At 39.0% G+C, this 22490-nt stretch overlaps 1 protein-coding gene across 17 annotated transcripts in view; it reads right to left on the bottom strand.

The window, feature by feature from the left end:
• The window catches only part of LOC310895664 (uncharacterized protein), a 287632-nt gene that overhangs the window by 10357 nt on the left and 254785 nt on the right, over positions 1–22490 (bottom strand). For 8 of the 17 annotated variants that reach the window (XR_014580836.1, XR_014580837.1, XR_014580838.1 and 5 more), the window contains one exon: positions 21979–22215. The exons of 3 other annotated variants lie outside the window; for them this stretch is intronic. Coding sequence is in view for 2 of the 14 variants with exons in the window: in XM_083827194.1 (XP_083683320.1) it covers positions 21979–22215 (237 nt within the window). In the remaining 12 variants the exon portion in view is untranslated. Of the gene's footprint in view, positions 1–13559; positions 18376–21696; positions 22216–22490 lie in introns of those variants that run through there. 6 more of the 17 variants (XR_014580843.1, XR_014580844.1, XR_014580845.1 and 3 more) reach the window with 3 other exon arrangements.

The following is a 22490-nucleotide window of genomic DNA, read 5'->3' as shown; positions in this document are numbered from 1 at the left end:
TTTTCCAAAACTCTCACAGGTAAGAACCAGATATGCTGGAGACAGTTGAACATACATTATTAATACTGGTAACACCCATCTCCAAAACTTCTCCTGAGACTTAAGAGGCCACTGTTTGAAAGCTAAATTCAGTAACAGATTTCAGTGTTTTCCTACATGGTTGCCCTCTTCTGTATGTAAGTTAAGATTTCTAATGCATGGTTTACCAAGTTATCATTCTCCTCCACCAAGAGCCAAAGTCAGTTTTGTACGCTGAGTTTCAAGAATTACAAAGAAAACATTCTTAGATCAGAACATTGCAGAGGCTTTACTTGCTGATGCCATGCTGAAGAGTTCAAAAGGTTCCAGTCACTCTGCAATATTACCTGCCAGACCCTAAGACAACATCCATCAATGGTCATACCAAAATGCATACATATTATAAGAACTGTGCAAACATTTACTAACTAATGTTTTGAAAAATGACTGCTAGATTTATTTACTACTTCAGTTAAACAAGGGCTCATCATTCTGATTTTGCTTTCCACTGGTAAGACATTAAAAACAAACAAACAAAAAAAAAAACAAAACACAAAGGACTGTCTAGGCTTCGGTATCATTAAGGTTATTGGCAATGGATGGTCCTTTCCTCTCTATTGAGACTGTGCCCTGTAGATACCAATCTAAGCCAAAATATTACCCAGCTTCCATTTGGTATTATCTTACTTGCAGAAACCACTTGCCATCCAAGAATTAGCCATTAGATTTCAAAAAGTCAACTGCCTAAGAAAGGAATCTCAGACTACCACTAAACCTCCATTTCAGTCTGCCATGAGAAAAATCAGAAATCTCTAAGAAGATATTCATGATAAACAATCATAGTTATAAATCATAAACAAAGAAGTCTATGTCTGTGAATGCATCTTGCTTCTCATTTATACAAGGGCAAAATCAGTATTTTCCTTGTATTTAGTGTTCTGGTGATTTACGCCTTGTGTTTTCCATATAGGGCAGTCATTACAAGGAAGGTACTACTACCTCTGCCCTAAAGAATTTTCAGTCTAAACTGTACACTGGCAACATAGTTCAAATATGTATTTGAGCAAGCAAATTTGGGTAGACAAGTGAAAGCATGCCCTTGAGGGGACAAACAACACTTCTCTGAACAATGGAGCTGAAGTATTGGTCCACTCTAAAAAACAAACTGTTCCATTGTCATGTTTCTAACAATGGCCAGTGGGAGAAGTTCAGGGAAAGATCATTAGAAATGAGCAGTTCTCTTATTCCCAGATCCTATGTATTACTAACAGGTAGCTTCAAGAAGTGAGGATATTTATTCAACAAAACAAACAAACACAGAAAACAAAATACCCTCATCTAATTTCTCTCAAATCTATTGACATTGGAAAAGCTCAATTTTATCTTCAAAAGTTAAGGTGACCATAGGCTTTTGAAAGAATTTGCTTAGGAGCATTTCTGACAACATGTGCATTTTCTGTGACAATAGTAGGTTTTGCTGTGAAATCAATCTACTGTAGAGCATATACTCTTCTAAGTGGAATCTTTACCTTTTCTCCCAAAGTAAAAGAATTTTGACTGACAAATTCATCTCAAAAGGTCAAAATACTGAATTGCAGAAAAACTTTACTCAAAGCTCTTCACAGAATGCAGCTGCTTTTAGAAAGTGACATTATTCAAGAGAGAAGATGACACAAAGCAGAAGTATATAATGCAATTGCTTCAAACTTTACAAAGGAAAGGTTTAGGGTGAATGGATGTTGTTGCTGAGCAAACAGTCATGCTCTGTCAGTCTAATCAATGCTGCTTGTTCTATACATGTAGATGAGTAAAGGGAAATGAAATTATCCAGGTCTGGAGAGAATATTGAATGTAAAATTTTGTACTGGATGTACAAGGGTAAGTTCAGAAAAGAAAATTTAATAACTTTTATAAATCAAAGCAGATTAAGTTCAAGTACAACTGCAAAAGATTAAACTCAATCTTTGAGAAAAGAAAAAAAAAAAAAGGTGCACAGTTATAAGGGATCTGCTGGAACCACCATTTTTTAAAGATTTTTTCCCCCCATTTTCTTCATTGAACTCTCCAGAAAAGGGGCAGCTGAAATGATTGACTGCACTTGGAATTTGACCTTAAAGTCAAATAATTAACACTGAAATCCTCGGCTTTTTTAAATTATTCTTTGTACTTGTAGTTAATGTTTTAAGTGCTTATTTTCATTGTCCCAATGTAGTAGCTTTTAACTGGATTCAAAATAGTTAAATAATATTTTTCTGACACAAGCTGTGTATCTATCACAGTCTTATTTAAGCCACAGAGCATGAATTATATTAAGATAATAAGGAATAACTGCTCCAGTTTTCTACATACCTAGGATCCAGTTTTTCAAGATTCCTAATTGCCGTTTATATTTGAAAAGTAGAAAAAATGCATTCCATGTAGACATTTTCCATAGTTCTCTCCTTCACATTTCCCTCTGGATCCCTCATTTTGTACCTGTGAATGTTACTACTGCAAGTGTTTTTCCATCCTTTTTCACCTGTAGTGTGTTATGCTCTGAATTTTGTAGTCTCACTGACACCCAGATGGATGCAGTTCTTCTGCCTCCTCATCTCATGTGTATGCAAATCTTTTCAGTTAAATTATTAATTGTAGTAATTTGTGTCACTTTTATGAGGAATATTTTGGTTCTGAATTTCAAGACAAGTATTTTCCATTCGTAGGTTTCAAGCCTCTGTTATCCTGAGCACAAATGATTGAGAACATTCTTTTCAACTTATGAACTTCTATCATGTAATGTCTGGATGACTAACTGGCTGTGGTAGTTTTGGAAAAAACTGCTTACACAATCCTGCCTAATTAATATGCCTCGACCTACACCCTCCAATGGGTATGGGGAATGGTTAGTGGTCCATTCAAATATAGGACTGAAGGATCATTAAGTTAACAGCTATTCATGGAGAACTGGAAAGAGCAAACAAAGAGGATGTGAATTATTATCTGTATCAGTTTGGGGTTGAGAAAGAAGAGAGACCTCCCATAAACTCAATTTAGACAGTTAAAAGGGAAAAAGAATCCCTTTGTTTAGTGCTATATCTGAGACAAAAACAAATAGACTTACTGCTGCAAATACAGACCCTCTATAGACATGCAGAAAACCTTAGAGATGCTCAAGAAGAAGTAGTGGGAGTTTTTTATGACTTTCTTTTTTTTTCCTTTTTTTTTTTTTTTAAATAATCCTGTTTTTACTCTTCTGATACTCTCAAGCCTATGATAAAACAGAGGGCTGTTGAGGTGGAATTGTGCTTTTGGGACACTTGGAGGTGATGTCTGTTTTTCCATTTGGAGCTACTGTTAACACTGTGCCAGCTTCTACTGACCAACTTATCGGGGGAGAAGAGGGAAGGTGAGAGTGAAGGCAGGTGCTTCATTAAGGACAACAAAAGGTGGCCTTCATAAAGCCACACAGATGCTTAGGTCCTAAGGGAATAAAACCAGAGAAAAGATATCCTCCAACCCTCCAAATACAGTAGTGAAAACACATTACTTTTCCTTCACTAAATATTTAACATATATGTTTGCAAGTTCCACAAATGGAATCCAATTGTCCTCACAAACAGAGGTTAAGTTCCCCAAATCTCTGAGCCACTGATGCTCAGTGGCTGCCTGAACTGTTTTGCGCTCTAGAATCTAGGGCAGCTGACAGTCAACAAATCTACTTTGCTGAGAGGATTTGCTGTTAATTTTGTCTGGCTTCTGTTTTCCAATGACAGTCAATATTTTCCAAGTAAACTCATCCATGAATTCATGTAAAAGCTTGGCTTAAAGCCCTTCAGCACTGACGGATCTCCTTTTAGTGCTTTAGATCCAATCCTAACTACACCAAAAGGTAAGCATTTTTGATGCAATATAGTGATCATTTAGGTATTGTTAAAATAATGCAACCATTTGAACACCTTAAAATGTTGAGGTGTTACTCTCTGAATTGTCTTTAGCTTCAAGGATCAAAACCTGACAGCAGCAGTGTTATTTGTTAGAAAAAGTATACAGAAATCTGACCAGTTCACAGCAATGCAACATTGATATTCTCAGTCTATCACCGTCTCAGTGACAATTTTAGGGCCAAAATCGATATATCTTCCTTGGGAAGCTAGGCAGAAGATGGGAAGCGAAGAAGGAGGAAAGAGAAGAAGCAATGTTATTTAATCCGTCACCCATCAAAATTTTTCTGGTGCATGTGTAACTTTGGGAACCTGAATAGCTCGCTGAGATAATACATGCAGTTCAGTGTTTGCTGTCTAAAGCTGGAGTCATCAGGCAATCTTCAGAGTTAGGCATCACATACTATTAACGTGTTGGCCACAAATATCCAATGCAAGAGTGCTTTTGTCACAACAGACATTCTCTTCTGTCAAAATAAGCTTCGGATCAAATTAGTATCACTGAGCAGCAATCAGCAGGTGGGTTAAAGTGTATGATGCCAGTTAACTGGGGATGGTTCAAAATTCCATCTTTCTATCAGAAGACTTGTCTCTGTAATATCTGAACTCTGTTTTTTGCTATTATAAACGTATCAATTGTTGTTCGAAACAGTCTCATTTGAGTTAAGCCATTATAAAATCCCTAACTTCTCTATCTCATCCATACCACTTACTGATATGCACTATTTACTCAAAGCTTGAAAAGTCATTGATAATATTGAAACTGTCTCAAACCACATGTCAATAAAGCACGGCAGTTTTGACTATTAGGGATCTGGTTGCTGCCGTATAATCTGTGTACGTTCTCACGCAGAATTAAGACATTTAAATGTCTCAACTATGACTGAGATAATGTCCATTACTGCAAGATCTAGGTCACTGTTGTTAAAGCTGAGTCACCTTGCTAGTCATATTTGCCAGTCATACAAACACTAATACTTTTCAGACAAAAGCAGCTGCAATTTCTCCTCCAAATAAGTTTTAAGGATTGTTGAAAGAAAAGGCTGATATAAACATGTTGCACTACTCCATGATGCATTTATCCAGCAATGCATATAATTTGATGTGAAAGTCATTTAGTCCTTTGTGTGGAGGAAACTAGTATAACATTTACAGGAACAAATTACAGAATAATTTCAGAATAGGTTAACAAAGTAAATAATAATGCATGTGAATTAAACTCTGGAATATATGTTAAGCTTCAGAAGTGTCTTAGACTCATTGGTTTGGAAGGAGATTTCTTCATTCAGGCACCTGTCCATTTACGTCAAATGATTTTGCTCCTGTCACTGAGATATTTTTTAATTTTTTTCCCCTCAAAATCTGTTCACTTGAATAGTCTCAGCTTTACATTTGACTGAAATATATTTCTGCTATGGTTTAAAAAGTGGACAGGACTCACTCAGCTAGTCAATAATTAATTCAAAGCGGTCACCAGAATACAATTTTACACAAGGATAAGTAGGTTCACAGTTCTGACCAACTGGATAATTGGATCCATTACCAAACTAGTATTTCAACTTCTGCATGACCTAATTTGTTAACACAGGTATTAAACACAACCAAAAACAAGTAGAAATATGAAATCCAAGCTTTTCTCTTCTGACAGTTCCTGTCACTGCACAGTCCCCCATAAAATGCATGACACATTGCATTAAGAGTGAAAAGACTATTCAGGGTACCACAGAAGAGATTCCTTTTGTCGAGAGAAGTAACTTTCTGATCTTCAGCAAAGACATGCTGTAATTTTGAAGATTTTTTCTTATAGCTTCCTACAGATGGTTAATGCATTACAGAATACTTGTACAAAATCTGATTCCAACTGCGTGGACAGTGCTTAGAAGGATTACTTCAGTAACATCTTTATGCACAATACCCCTTGTTCTTTAAAATAAATAAATATATATATATATATTCCTGAGTGATTAAAAAATCCATAACCCATTCAGCACTGACCTCCAAACACACGTGCTCAACAGGACTATCAGCCAAAGTGAGAAACTGGACATTTTTCCTGTCATATGATTTTTGTTGCTTATTTAGTATCATGGAAATGCAAGGGTTTACTTTTATCATCATTTCCACATATATTTCACATTTGTCAAATCCATCCCAAGTATAAGTTCTGAGTAGTCCTAACTTTGGCCTCGAGGGAAAAGAAAATTGATCATGCCACTCATTGCAAAGCAGTCAACAGCAGTGAGTCAAATTTAGTTTTGGCATAACCTTTCTGGTGAGGTTTCAGCAGGGAAGTGTCTGTGCAGGGGAGCAGAGATGGAGATGCCATGTATATGAAAGAGCATACAAAAGATTGTTAAGGCAGTTTGTTCAGAGATCTCTGCAGCAGCAGCTCCAAAAATTAACAAATAAGATTGTCAAATGTAAATGCAATTATTTTTCTTGAGTAGGAAAACTGGACCTGAACAATTAATGTGATGCTTGTGTATTTAAATTTACCTGAACAACTCATTGCTCGCTCTTAATCCCTTTTTAATATTCAGCATGACACAAGTTTTCAGGAGAGCACTCCAAAAAAGATAGGTGATGAAAAAGGATGTTTCAGTTGGACAGGGGAAAAGAAAGAAAGAAAGAAAGAAAGAAAGAAAGAAAGAAAGAAAGAAAGAAAGAAAGAAAGAAAGAAAGAAAGAAAGAAAGAAAGAAAAATCCTTTGAACTTCAGAATCTTGTTCTTAACAACACATGCTTATTACAACAAAAATTTACATTGGATAAAGGTAGCACAGAAATTTATTGGAATTGCTTTTTTTTTTTTCCTTAATCCAATATATGCTTTAAGCTCCCCTTACCAAACAAGGGAACTGAAGTATCAGTTGGCTCTCTAGAACAAAAGAAAAAATCCAATGATGTAACACAGAGAAGAGCTGGATCCTCAGTCAATATTAGTCATCACAGTTTCGATGAAGGTCATAGCTATGTGTCACCCTGTGCTAACTGAGGACCCAACACAGTGCAGCCACACAAATTCAGGCAAATGACTGCTTTCCAGGAAATTTTATCTGAATCATCCTTCTGAACTCTGGCTAAAGGATTTTTCTTTAACTTAAACTTGAAGTCCTGAAACATTAAAGAACAGTATGCATCAACTTAATTGGAAACAGTTTTGCCTCAACATATCCTTTGTTTGTTCAACGACTTAGAGAGAGGAAAAGCCCCTGCTTTGAAGCACTGTGACAACTTAAGATAAATTTCATGTTACTTTTCTAACAGTGTATAGCTGAAAACATACTTCAACACAGACTGTAATCTAATTCTGGGTAGAGCTGTGTCTAACCCACAAGTCTCAATCTCAGCATTCCCGAGTCTTGAAGAAATTCTGTCCCTAGCCCATTCAAAACCATACCTTTACCATCTCTTGTGCATTCCTCTTCGTTACACTAATGTCAGGAAGGGAGGAAGAGAGGGAGGGAAAGAGGGAGGGAGGGAGGGAGGGAGGGAGGAAGGGAGGGAGGAAGGGAGGGAGGGAAGGGAAGGAAGAGATGGAAGGGAGGGAGAGATGGAAGGGAGGGAGAGATGGAAGGAAGGAAGGAAGGAAGGAAGGAAGGAAGGAAGGAAGGAAGGAAGGAAGGAAGGAAGGAAGGAAGGAAGGAAGGAAGGAAGGAAGGAAGGAAGGAAGGAAGGAAGGAAGGAAGGAAGGAAAGGCTCCAAACACTGTAGTCCCTATTTTTATGACAGATTTTCAAAAGTTCTTTTTCTCATCTCAAAGATATTTCCGTTTAGGCACCCATTTGCATGCCTAAATGGGAACGTATCTCCATTTGAAATCTCTCTCCCAGTCTGGGTGCTAATGCTGTTTTGGAGCGAGGCCATATGCGAGTTGCCCAAGGTCACAGAGGAAGTCTCTTGAAGAGCCAGAAATTTCAACCAACTTCTCCTGTGCCCTAACCACAAGTCTATCCTTCCTCTCCATAACAACACAGTGTATTTCTTTGTTAAATTTCTCTCTAGTTAGACATAATGGGCCTTTTTCTTTATTCATACATAATGGCAATATGAAATCAGAAGATTGACACTTGTCATTCACAGGGAATGTTTTTTTTCCTCTTTCCCCCAAAATACAAACACCACTTAGCAGATTGTCATTGGTGGATGACACTAGGACCTCTGTGTTTTATATTTTTTTCCAGCAGCCTAACAAGAGTAAATTGCCCTTTATTTTTATTTTTCATAATAAAACAAGAAGTTGACGACTTGCAGATCCCAGACACAAAGTATTATTCCCCTTTCACACATAACCTTTACTGAACACAAAAGAAAAATGGGGAAAAAACAAACAAACAAACAAACAAACAAAACAAACAAACTTTTTGGTCAAGAAAATCAAGTTAACAACAGGGATTTGTATAACATCCCTCCACTGCTCCTGATACCATGTGAAGAATTAAGTACTAGAGTACTAGTCAGTAGCCACTGGCTACCAAAACATGCGAGTAACCTTACGTGTCCCTGGCAAGACATGTGGAGTAGAACAGCATCAAGTGGAAAACCCAAGCAGAGTAATGCATTTTCTGTTGCCACATCTCCATTTTATTTGGAGGGACACGTTCACCCTTTTAAGCTCTGGAGACCATAGTTGGATGTCATTCTATGAACCAAATTATAGATATTCATTGTATCAGACAAATAAAAGAATGCATGTGAGAAATGCCAGTCATACAGAAATCCATTCATCTTTGAGTTACTATTTTTGCATTCATTTCATTTGGGCCGTTTTTGAATCCAGTTTCTTCAAACCCTGCCCTCTTCTACATGACCTTTTTGATCAATAGTCCTTTGTTGTGCTGCAAGGCCTTGGCAGCAGAGGACAGAATGACTACAGCTAATCCTTATCTAACATTTACCTTTAAGCTCTTTGGGTCTTGGCAGAGGTTTGAGCCATTCGTTTTGTTTAGGTTTTGTAACTAAATGATGAGCACTGTGTTGTTTGAGAATGTGGTCTCCTCAGGAGATCCTAGAGTTTGTGGCTGGTGTTCCCCCCTCTTCCTGCAGTCACCACCACCTCCAGCCAAGAGAGTACTTGCATTCTGCTGCTTCGTCACCTCAGAAATTAGCAGATTACCTCAGCTCTTTGATATATCTTTTGGCAAGTCAGAAAAATTTGGGTTGCCAACTATTTTTGTGTGGAAAGCAGGTCTCTCCCTGTCCTTTTAAGTATAGAAGACATTTTTTGTGGGGAGAGAACTCAGAAAGTCTCTGTCCGACTCTGCAGTTGCCTGTCATTAAAAAAAAAAAAAAAAAAAAAAGCCTCCATCGATTCTTTGTCACTACACTGTCTTCTCACAGGAGTTTAAACGACAAAAATTTGTGTCCAATTTTCAGATGAAAAATCAATGTGAAAAATCAATGTGAAACTTTCTGTACTCCCTGCCCTCAAGAAAGTTTGTTACCCAATACTAAAGGCTATTTTCCAGACACTGCAGTGTAATACTGCTGCCCCAGTAGCCCGTAGAGCAAAACCATTAGACACACAGGAGCTCCTGCCCCCGTCCCCAGCAATTTTATCTCAACAAGTACTTCATTTAAGCAAACAGTCTAAAGCGTGATTCATACCCCAGTAAGACAATTATTTGGAACTTGGAGGTCTGCTACAACTGACCACAGCAAGGCAAGGCTTCATAATAAGCCAAGTACCACAACTGCAGATGCAAACCAAATACCCCCATAGATAGACAATGTGCTGAGTAACAAAGCTGGCTGCTTTCTTCCCAAAAGAGGGGGTGGTGGATGTCTATACCAAAAGCTAAACAAAGAGCTCAGTGAGCTCTCAGCACATGAAAACCATTGACAGCTCCGCAGGAGCTGTGGAAGAAGGCCACCAGGCTCAGGCAGGAGCAGAGCTGCACAGGGATCTTGAATGCCATCAGCTCTGCTGGCAGGACAGCCACATCCACCAGCCTGCCTGAGTCTCCATACAAGGCTCGGCTGGTACAGATCTTGAGGACATCCAGGGGCCGGGAAGGGACCCCAGCAGCCCTTGGAGTCAAACATACATGCACATCAGGGTTTGTTGATAGTTGGATATCCTTGGGCTCAGCATTTCTGTAGCAGCCAGGTTTGCCCCTTTTCCAACCTTAACTTAGAATTTTCTCTGGAGCAAAGTTTCACTGAATTTCAGAGTCCTCTGAGTATACATCAGAACTGCAAAGTAAAGCTGCAAGAAGGTATTTGGCTTTATTTATTTATTTATTTATTTATTTATTTATTGTTAGCTTGTATACGGTTAAAAAGGCCTCATGCAAAGTTTGAACTGGTCATTAAAATGACTTCTAAGCTTACTGTGAAATACATTGAGATCTTAACAAACAAACAAATAAACAAACAACAACAACAACAGAACACATATTACTCAGTCTTGCCCTTTTCCCCTCTCTGACAGCAACTGCTGAAAAGGTGCAAGTTACCAACTTCTGAAATACTACATAAATACCCTAAAATAAATCCAGGATCTATACCTAAGGAGATATAACCAAGTGAAACTCACTTTCAGCTTCACAATGTGCAGTAATGCATCAGTGAGTGACTGATATATATTGCTGATGAAAGGGAGGGGAAAAAAAAACACAGAAGAAAAAGCCTTTTCACAGTTCAATAGAAAGTTACAATATTTGAGAAATGAATAAGGAGTCATGTAATGGCTTTGCAGCTTTTGAACTTTCACATGTTTCAGATTTTTCTAATGCTTATGCGGATTAAAGAGATTCACATCTCAATGGCTGGGGCAACTCACATTTTTTCTGGATCAGGTTTAATGCTTTCCACACTGTAAAAATTTCACTTTGTATGAACACACCCTGAATATAAGGAGTTTTTCATACTTAGGCGTGTGTTTTACAGTATGTTTCTTTTTATGTTAACCCTGTCAAAGGGCATGATGTCTGGATCATAAGAATGATCAACTTCTTCAATTTCACACATCAATACACTGGGCCTTTTGGGCATGCTTTTCTTCCCAGACCCCAAAAATAAATTAAAGGGAGGAAAAATGTCAAGATACAATAAACTAGAAGACATCCACATTTTCTTACTTCTGTGTATTATCTCAACCTGGACCCCAGAATAAAAAGGAGAACCATTTATTTCAGTAATGTGCAAAGTTCACGGTTTTAAAGCTACAGCCGCACCCTTTTCATCTCTTTTAAAGATATTTCAAAGCAGGATTGTGGGACCCAAAGAAAGAGAAGAATCTCTGATGTCCAGCCAGTTCAGCCAGAAAAACACTGCATTTTCTACCCTTTGACAAAGGATTAAGGAGTGACAAAAAGCCACTTCATCCTCTCTTAAAAAAAAGTGTGTGTGTGTGTGCTTGAATATGATACATATTCTAACTGCTACCAGGAAGGTATGGGTACTATCTAGTATCAAGAAATAATCACAGGCCTCATAAAAGCCAGAGAATGTCAAATCTTTAAGGCTCAACAGCAAGGGTAACCAAATGTTTAAAAACATTTTCACGCAATAGGAATGACAACCCAAAATGTTGTGGCCTTTGCAGAACTGAATTTAATGGATGAACAGAGGAATTTGGTTTTAGTTGTAGTCCCACAGACTAAGATAATTTCAGAAAAAGCTAACAAAAAGGGTGTAAGAGGAAAGAGGAGGTTGGACATTGACATTAGGAAGAGGAAGATTATTTGGATAATAATTGTAGGTATGCCCATTTGGGGTATTTCTGGAAGAAAAGAAAAAAAAAAGAGAGACAAAAAAAATGTTCTGATGGCTTTTGTTTATGAAAGCAAAATTGCATACTTGCTGTGTAAAATAAAGCACATGGCTGCAAAACTACCTGAAAAATATGTTTCATTTCTATCACCAGTTTCTCATTCATATAGGAATTGACAGGTTCTGATTTCTGACCATCTAACTTTGGCCTAAAAACCAATGTAAATAAATAAAAATTGTATACACTTTTCACCAAAAGAACAATTTTTATATATAAAACCATAGGTTTTACAGACAACAACTACATTTGAAAACAAACTTATCTTTTTACCTTGGGAAATAACCAAGAAAGTGCTTTTCTGGGACTTCTACATTCCATAGGGACATTTATTAGTGAATTTCTGACTATGTTCGGTTAATTTCATTGAATCTAAGCAATTGTAACCACCAAAACAGTTTTAAAATATCACATTATGGAATTTCTTTTCTTCAATAATACAGCAATTTCTCATGAAGTATCATCAGATGATGTTATTTTCTCCTAAAGCTTTTCAGATCTACTGGTATGTCAAAGTATGCTGGAATAATGTCTTAAAATTCAAATATTTTTCAGGAGGTATCGTGTGTTCAGCATTTTCATTGCTTATGTCCACTTTTCAGCCTACAGGTTTGAGGTACAACAGAAGTTTTGGTAATACAAGGTATTAAAGACTAGTGAATACATGCATCATAAATACATATAGGAGCTTTGAGCTGACTCATTAAGGGTGAAAAAAAAAAACACATAACACTGTACTTATTAGAGATTTTCTCCCTGAGAAAACAGTGCCTTTTTTTTTTTTCTATTTTGTTCTCCTCCTGATGTTATTTGCAGTGTTGCAAGCAAGCAATTGCAGCAAGCCTAGAGTATAACTGTTCGCTGGTCCACATCACTATGCAGCACTGGAATACAGCCAAAAATTCACTGCCTGAGATTTATTTTAGTTTTCTCTGTAACAGAAAAGACCATCTTAGAAATCTTAAACTACAGAACACTGTTGCTCCAAAATCCTGGCTACCTTCTGATTATTTTGCATGCTCTGAACTCCCATTAAAGTCAATACTAATATGAGGCAGCCAGGACTGCCTAAGGCTATCAAAAAGCCAAGGTTTATGGGTGAGAGATGTTTTGAATAAAGGTTATTACCTCTCCTTCCAGACACCACCAAACTGAAAACAGTGGTAATCTGGCTGAGCAAAGAAGGCAACCAACTGTTGTCAACACTTGAAGCCTTGGAGAATCTCTTTGAAGAGCTGGATAAGCAGGTGCTGTGCCCCAGTCAGCACAGCTCTCCAACCAATCCACCAGGCCCCAGCTTTTACTCAGTTCCACAGCTCTGATTTTAGATCATCTACTGTGTTTGAAAACACACAAGCAATCAGATCTGCACAGCATTATTTTCCCGTTCTGCTTCTTAGGAATGTATCATAACATGAGTATCTGCTTTGTGAAATCAAACATCATCTGTCTGCTTGGGGCCCTTGGCTTGCCATTCGCTTTCTTCTTCTAAACGAAATGAGATTACTCTCATAAAGCGAAAGAAAATATTTTGGAGGGCAGTGCTTAATATTCATGTCTTCTGTTTTATTCTCAAGTTCAGCTAACCTCGTATTAAATTTGAACTGACACTACAAATATAGTTTATTTATTTATTTTATATTTGCAAGTATCTCTTCAGTACCACAAAAATATTAGGAATAGTGAATATAAGGCCAAGACAACTCTAACCACAAGACAAGTGTGCTACTCACTGGCTGTTACACAAAACACTTGATGGGTACATGATCAACTGACTGTGACAGAGCAAATAAGGCACTGAAAACTCACAAGAATAGAGTTAAGCAAAAACTAATCTTGCCAATATAATCTTGCCAATAATTAGAGGAAAAAACAAACAAAACAAAACAAAAAAAACTGAACTTATGGTCTCATCTGTAGGTTGTAAACAACCATAAGATTGAGTTTCAAAGGAGTAATACAGACAGCATAGCACTGCTGAAGATGACTTAACAATTTAGCTCAGGTAAAATGGTGTGTATGTTCCTGCTTGTGCATACATGCAGGAACTGCAAGTGAGAGCTATAATGCATTGGCATCGTTAGAGGTCATGAACAGGAGATTAATGCAAAGATTCATCAGCCATGTTTCAGCCATAACCAAACCAGGTTTGCAGCACAGTGTGCCACCTCCTCCATTCTGCCTCTGTTCTCTGAGGGGTACAGCATTGCACAAAATCTATCACCAGCAGTCTTCTAATAAGTGCTATTATTTCAAATGCCTCCAAATTTGAAGTATCCAAAAAACTTTAACCTCAGAAATTACCGTGTCTTTCAGGCCAATAACAAAGCAAACAAACAAATAACAACAGTAACAACAATAACAACAACAACAAAAGACAAACCTAGACGCAACTGTGGTATAAAATAATTACTTAATCGAACATGGGTGTGAGTGCTGCTTACATAACACCAAAGTGCCAAAAAAAAAAAAAAAAGGCAAGAAATACACTGTTAACTTCAGTGATGATAACAGCATAAGTCACTAGAGAGCCAGAAAGCATTTCCTTTTGAAGACTGCTTTCTTCTGCATCTACACTTCTAGGAGCCCTAACTTTGTAAATCAAGACATAAACCACTTTATTCCCTGAGCTGTGCAGCCTGTTAGAGCCTGGACTCTTCTTGGCATATTTTGTTGTTGTTGTTCCATTTCAACAAAACCAAATCCATTTCATGATGAAAGCAGAAGTATATGAAAACAAACAAACAAAAAAAAAAACAAAACCTGTGTATACTGACCCCAACTCAACCTTAGTACTGAAGTGGTATTTCCCCACATTTTCTCACACTCAAAATCAAATTTATGATATATTGGTTAAAAATTTAGGTGCTCAAAGAATGCTCAAAGAATAGAGGAAAACAAAACAAAACAAAAACAAAAACATATAAACACAAACACCACACTTTGGAATGAGAGCAGAGAAAAAGACATGTTCAGTTGCAAATACCAGAAAAGCCTGGCCTCACTGAATGCCAGGATAAAATAGCCTTTGGTTGGAACAGGATCATGATTTCTGTCAAGATATAAGTCTGGATTCACTTTTGAAGTAGGTGTGGCCTAGGAGCAGGAAGGAAGAATTAACTATAATAAAAACTATGTCTCTCTGTCTTAAACAGCCCATCATGCATTTCGTTTTACCTCACTAGTGACTACAAAAAATGCATAAGTGTTTCTGAAATTCGTCTATCTAGTTATATGCTACTTTCCACCATGCTGTCCTTTTTGTTATCTTTATATTACACAGCATCATTTTCTGTTGTTGCTGGTGGTGAATAGGATGACAGACGTAATATGATGGTTATGCTCTGTACTGAAATTGCATTAATTTTATGACAAGCTACTTTCACTGTAAACAAACCAGCACCACACACCTGGAGGCATGGTTTTGGTATTATCCTGAAGCAATTGTGATTACATTCTGTAAAGTATGCTTCAGTGTTGCATTTGTGTAAATTGTGCTTGCGCCTTTTATACACATACACATGCATACTACATGTATACAGCATTTCTGAGTGTATAGGCATGTACGTCCAGGAAAAGCATGAATGTGGGAGCCACAGTAACACTGCTCCTGGCTGAAGGTAATGTTACAGAATTTGTTTCCATGTTAATGGATCACAGCAAAAAATCTCGTAAGGATTATTTTAATCTGTAAAACATTTGTATTCCCTACTGTATTGCAATGAAAGGAATGTGCCAACCACCACTCTTTAAGATATATAATACAATTCATCCTACTTTTGGTTTGAAATTAGAACCAAACCACATTTACTGCAGAAGAACTGATCTTTATGGCCCTGGAAGGAGGTGGAGGCTGGGAGTAAGCTCACTCCTTGCCACTACAATCCTCTCATGGGAATCTAGATGTGCTGTTATATATTCTGTGTCCTCTGATCCTTTTCAGAAAACCAGAAAGCTGTGATGACATCACAAAATGCACAACGAATCCACAACCAGCCAAGACTCCCAGCTCAGAAATACACTGACCACTACAACCATCTCAAATCCACAAATGGAAGAAGGATTTGGTCTCTTTTACTGGAAGAAAAAAAGCATTGCTTGCATACACTACTAGTAAATCAGCACCCGCTTAGCCATCCTAGAGCCTGAAACACAGTATAATAGATCTTTCATATCTCACAGGAGAGGTTGTGGTACAGGAATGTTGAACAATACAACACAATCTTTTGTAGGTAAGCAACTTCTAGGTAGGAGGTGTAAGTTGTTATAACAATAGAAACCTCAGAGGAGATCATCAGAAAATGATTAATATGTTTTTCAAAGGAATGTGCACAATCAACAATCTTTTCAAGAGACATATTTCAAAATCCTCTGGTGCCCTCTTTCTTATATTTTACACACAGAGAGAGCTCAGATTTTGTTTTTGTTTAATTAATTCCATATTTCTGTTACTTATAATTACCCAAAGCATTATGATCATATTATTCACACATTCATTTATTTGGAATAATTTCCATTAAAGAGACTTTCAGAATAGTAACCTAATGTTGAATACGTATTCTGGTGCATTTTTCATGTTTAATATGTCACTCGATGGTTTGCTAAACCATCTGATTTGATGTTTGTTTTAAATGTTCACTGCACTGAAATCTCAAACAAACATCAAGGATATAATTCTTTTCCACAGAGTATATGCTTGATATTGTTTCTTGATTTTCTTTGGACGAGAACTTTCTTTCTTAGCATGAATATGCCAAAATAAGATAATACTCAACACATTTTTCTAGAAAAGAGGGTTCCCATGAAACGAATACAATATTGCACAGTAATTTTGATTTGCTGAAGTCCAAGCCAGCTAATATTCCAGGTGAACTGTGTAAAACTACAACTGACTACAACCAACAGGGGCCAGACCCTCAACAGACAATTACACACAAAGGCTGGCTGCTGCCTACCCTCCCAAAAGGAAAGTTGCCTCTTCCTCCCAGAAGGAACTGACTTCCACACCAGTATTTCATTTTTGTTAGAAAGAGGCTGCCCACTTGAATACCAGCACCAAAGGCACATTGGGAGGGGCTGAACCTGTCTGTGATTTGATCCTTCTCTCCGAGAACTGGTTCATCACAGGAAAAACAAGCAGGGAGCGCAAGGGGAAACTCAGCAGAAAGCACAACACAGAGTTAAGTTTGGAAGATGGACCAAACTGAAAACCCAGGTGAGATGCCACAGCCACTGACAGCACCACACAGGAAAGCAGAGCAAGAGATCAGGCTTTGATCAAGAGAATACTGGGAGAAGTGGGTCCTGCCGTGGGACCAACACTGCGGTTTCACTTTCTGGAGTTACATCTGGGACAGACGGAGAAAAAAGCAAGAAGGAACACAGATGCTGGGCTTCAGATAGTGCCTCTCTTCATTTTCTCTCCTCTAAAAATCTGTTAATCCATGGGACTGCCAGGAAGGAGCAGATACGTAAGAGCTGTGTGTTTCAGGAATGAATCACAGACAGGAAAGAGGTGCAGGAATTCAAATCTGTATGAATTGAATGCTTTTGCTTCAGCCACAAAACACGTTCAAAAGCATGTCTCCATTTTCAGTTGCTTCCTCTTCATACCTTTCACAGAAACTCCAGGGGCCAAGGTAGGGGGTCGGGAAGCTCTGTGTCCAGGGAGACTTCTGGCTGTCTAGACAGACCTGAAGGCTGCTCACACCGCTCTGAAAGGTGTCTCATTCATCCAAATATTTCAAATGAAACTCTTTCAGACACAAATGAGCTCACTACTCAGCACTGAGTCACATTTTTATTTCACATATACAAAGACTTCCAAGTCCGTCTCCACCATCCCCAGCTGTTGAAAAGTCACCATGCTTTGAGTGTGACATCATGAGGTGTTGCCATGAAAATCAATTTAAAATTATAAGCACTAAATTCTAATTCCTCTACATGGTAAAGGATCATACAGGGGGGAATTGCAGTTTAAACAAAGATCTTCAATAATTAGTGATAATAACATAGGAAATATTCATAATTACATCAAAGAATTCTTCACTGAGTATTGTTTTTATTTGCTTCCTGAGGGATCAGAGTTCTCTGAAAAGACATGACTATTTTAAGCAGGTGTAGATAAATAAAAAATGGCTATCAAGAGAATCCAACTTCAAACTGAAGCTGGAAAAATACTCCACAGTCCAGAAGAGGTTATCTAATCAATCTGTTTACAGGCCAATTGTCAGATCTCTGCTAGGTGGTGTACGTTGGTAGTGTGTAAGCATCTTTTCAGATGAACATGGCACACTACACTACAGTACACCCCAAGTGTCTGCCTCTGCATATAGGAGACAAAGTCTGGGGATTAATTTCATCCACCAGCATAAACACAGGACTAATCTTATGAAGTACAGATAGCTAAAAATAGCCAAGAGCAATGTTATGCAATAAAACCTGGTATATGTTTCCCCTTTCCAGACAAGGGAATCTGACATAGCTTCAAATAAAAAAAGGCAGCAGCCTGAGCAGAATACAAACTATATTCATTTTTTTTTCCCCTTCTGAAGAGGTAGAATTTGAATCTCCCATATATTAAAGATGCATGCCCTCTGTTGTACCATTTCAATGACTTATATAGCAAATGATGATCACAAATTCACAGTGCTTCTGTCCTCCCCTGGAAAAAATAAACAAACAAATAAATAAATAAATAAAAGGTAAAAATGAATGGAAATGAACTTTCTTCTGCCCCTTTTTATGCATTTGAGAGACGAAAAAACGAGATAGATAAATCTGCATAATACTGAACTGAATCTCTTTAATTCCAGTCAGCTTTTATCATTCAATCACTGAGTCTGTATGTGGAAAAATTCATGCTAATTCCCCCTAGCAACAGCCTCAGCCTATCAGGGCAAGCCATGCACCATGCAGCTGCCAGCCAGCAAGAATAACTCTAAGTAGGTCAGGCCTGCATTTCTAAAAATGCCACGGTCTAGTAACCCCACTGTCCCGTCTGTCTGCCCTGCCCCATAATAACCTCAATTGCTCGGTGACACAATGACATACTACCCTGTTAGAGCGCAATCAAATCAGGCTGCATTATTCTGCTGCAAGCATCGCTGCTGGATGAAGGACCCATCCAGGGGCAGCATTAATCAGGCAGCCATTCATGTCCACTAGCACTTCACTCTGGAGATGGGGCCTGCATTAATGACCAGCTGTTTGAACGAACACAAACAAAATAATGCCTTCCACCCTGTCGGGTGCACAGAATACGCTATTCTAATCAGGCAGGTTGTGCTCATTGACTAAGTCTAAAATGTAAATTAAACAGCCCCAGACAATGCCAGCTTTTGTAACCTTCTATTAATTAAAGTAAGTATATTTAAATTATGCTACATACAATTCAAAGAGCTATTGGTTTAATATACAGAGTCATCTCCTCCTACAAATTTGTGTTCACAGTCAAAAAAAACAAACGAAACAACAACAACAACAAAAAAACCACCAACAACAAACCCACAACCCACTGTTTGCGTAATGCAATCTACCTATCCTGGTAAATTAAAGAGCGACATAAACAGAGCTGAACTGCACCCGACTTCTGCTGGGAGCAGGGAAACATGCCAGTCTGCTAGAAATTGGGTAACATGAACACAAGCAGAAACGAATGCTGACTATGGTGCGTGGGTATTGATAAAAGCCGTGTAAACATTTTTCAGCCCCAACACAGAGAAAGGCCAGTCAGAACAGATTAAGCACCCCCTGCAATCTCACTGCTTAAGCGCTGCTGAGTTGCCAGCCCAGACCTAAAAATAATGGCAGGGGTCAGAAAGCTCCCCACGGGCTCTGGGCACGTCCCTCGAGGAGCAGACAGCCCCACACTGCCGCGTTCCCAGCGTAGCCCCAGGGACTGCTGTTTGGCTGCAAGATGTTGCACTAAGCCTTTTTTCCACCCCCACCCCCCTAGACCAGAGAAGCCTTAATATAAACCACACCAGACCCACAGTAGGTCTTCTCTGGGGTGGTATTTCAGTATCAAATCTGCAGCGCCAGAGCAGAGTTTCAGCATGCTCGCTTTGTGTTTAATTACACCCTTGCTTTTAAACACCTCCGCGCGGCTGGCCAGCCTCTCCCTTCAGAGCATGCCTCTGTGTCACGCAGCTGCCTGTACAAGACGGAGCCAGGAGAGACATTTTTTAGGATAGACAGCTCATCTGCATTTCTTCTGAAGGATTCACACTTTCACTGGGTGCATGCCCTCTGACAAACCAATAGTTCAGTCTTCAGTTTTGCAGAATGCAGCAAGTCTCGTACATGTAATCCGTCCGCCTCTGATTTACAAATACAGCCGATTCATTAATCCATCTTGCTCTTTCTTGTTTGAGCCAGGCTTGATAACCAGGTTATGACTGTCTTCCTTTGCTTTGTGGCACACATCAGATAGCTATTCTTGGAGAGATACAGTCACTGACGTAACCACGGACTCCTAATTACAAGCTGCTGACATTTTCCTCGTCTCTGCAGCTTTGAAGCTCTGAGTTAAGAGCCACTCTTCCTCCTCCTTGCTTGCTTTAAAACTGCCTGAGTTAGAAGCACAGCAGTTTCAGAAAGGTGCTGGAGTGGTATAAACTCCTTTGCAGAGCCTGCTGTATTGCCAAGGTTGTTTTTCTTTAAGCAAACAGAAAACTACAGTATGGGAGTAATAAGACTCCTTCGCCCCCAGCACAAGAATGTTATCGAACAGCTGGCTAAATATAATCCAACACACAGGGCTGCCTTTGTGGACTGGGTAACAAATAGTGGAAGGGCCAGACAGGCGTCTTGCAGGGTAGCTCACCATGACTATTGGGAAATCCCCTCGTACACATTTTAGGATGACATTATGGTCTACGGATTTGTATAAAAAAAAAAAAAAAAAAGAAACCTCTTTCTCAGTAGGCAGCTGCTAAAAGCCATGCCAAGCTTCAATAGCTGACTGCAGCATTGTTTCCCCTATTTATGCATTGTTCAGATTTGGGCAACCTGAGCAGCCTGCTGAACTCAATATGCCAGCATGGTGACAAGGCTACCTGTTCTAAGAACATGATCTCTCTGATGCATGTGCAGAAATAAAAAATAAAAATACAACAACCCCAGATACATTTCAGATAAATCCACTGCCAAATGCAAGCGTTGCCTCTTTCCAATAGAGGAAGAATCATTTTTAATTAGAGGCTGATTTTGAAATTCTGAAAAAATGTAAATATAATGCTGACTATAAATGCTCAGTTTACCATTTAGCCATCTGACGACTGTGATAGCCAGCTGGTCTAGAAGTCATCTGGGATGCATTTATTTTGATTAAATTGATCACATCTCTATTTACAGTATAGAATTTTTCACCATACTGAATACAGCTGTGTTTATAAAGATTTTAAGATGGAGAAAAGGAACCTCCCCCCACACACACACAGTTTCTCTCAGCAGTGCAGAAGATTCAGTGCTTCAAGGTGTTAAGCAGAAAGGATCTGCTTTCACATTTCTTAGAATAATTCTGCCTACGTCTGCATTCGCAAAGTGCCATCTCAGTCAGGAAATAGGTGTAGAGCTATGGTTGAAAATAAAAGCTGCTATCAAGTCTGACCCATCAAAATTACAAGCTTCCTCTGTAAACTGGTCAGAAATGTCTTTCTTTCATGTCTGTACATGCTCTCACACATATAAGCACACACACACACACACAGAGTGTATGGCTGCTGTTTTCCCTGGGGATATCGCTGCAGCCACCTAGCTCATCAGTTCTCTCCCTGACAGCATCAGGAGTGTTTGAGCTACAATTTACAGTCCCTCCATCCACACATTGCTTTCTTAATTATGCCATCCTCTCTGCAATGAGAATGCACAGATCAGACAAACAGCACACAGCATTTCTTCTTCCTCTGCATTTGCACTCGCTCTCTCGCTCTCTCGCTCTTCCTCCCGTGGCTTTGCCTTAACAGGCAGACACAACCAATACCTTATTTATCCATCTCCAGCACAACGCTGAGGTGAAACCCGACTGCGGCTCTGTGGCTTTCCCCATGTTAATCCTCTGGAGCAGCAGAGGCTGGATTCTTGCTGCTGATGCCCTTGTTGAGCACTGGATTACTTTACATCATATTTCTTTAAGCTTTCACCCACCCCATCCTAGATGAACATGCCTCCTTCCCCGCTCCCAAAAAAAAAAAAAAAAGAAAAAGAAAAAAAAAGAAAACCCCAAAACCACCACACATCACAACCCTTTGCTTCCAGAACCAACAGAAAAAAATGTGGCTCCATCGCTCCTCTTCCTTAGCAATGTGCAGACGAGTGAGTCTCAAGTCAGCCAAGCCAGGGTGAAGCACAGGCAGCGAGACTGCAGCAGCCCCAGCAGCAGCAGAAACAGCAGCAGCCGCCCAGGTAAATGGGGGGAAAAGCAGGCTGTGTTGAGAGTGGCGCAGCGCCGTAGCTGTGAGGAAAGACAATCTCGCTTCTTCCGAACAGTGCAGCTTTATGCCTGCAGGAACGGAGAAAAGGGAAGACCCGGAATTAAAAATAGAAGCCGAAACAGTTAAGATGAAATAATAACTATCATAAATGATTGTAACTTTATTTTTTTCTGGGCTTCAGGGTTTTTCAGGGGGGTGTCTTTTCCCCCCCCTCCCCAAAGTCTCCTTTGTTGCTGGATGTTACTGTCCAAGAGTGCGGAGTCACAAAGGCTCACTCTCCAAAGCACAGCGAGACCAGCATCACATGAGAAACCACATGACGCACCCAAATCGGATGCTGATG

The sequence above is a fragment of the Anser anser genome, assembly GCF_964211835.1.
Source record: "Anser anser genome assembly, chromosome: 2".
NCBI classification, from domain to species: domain Eukaryota; kingdom Metazoa; phylum Chordata; class Aves; order Anseriformes; family Anatidae; genus Anser; species Anser anser.
This window is presented reverse-complemented; position numbering and strand designations above follow the sequence as displayed.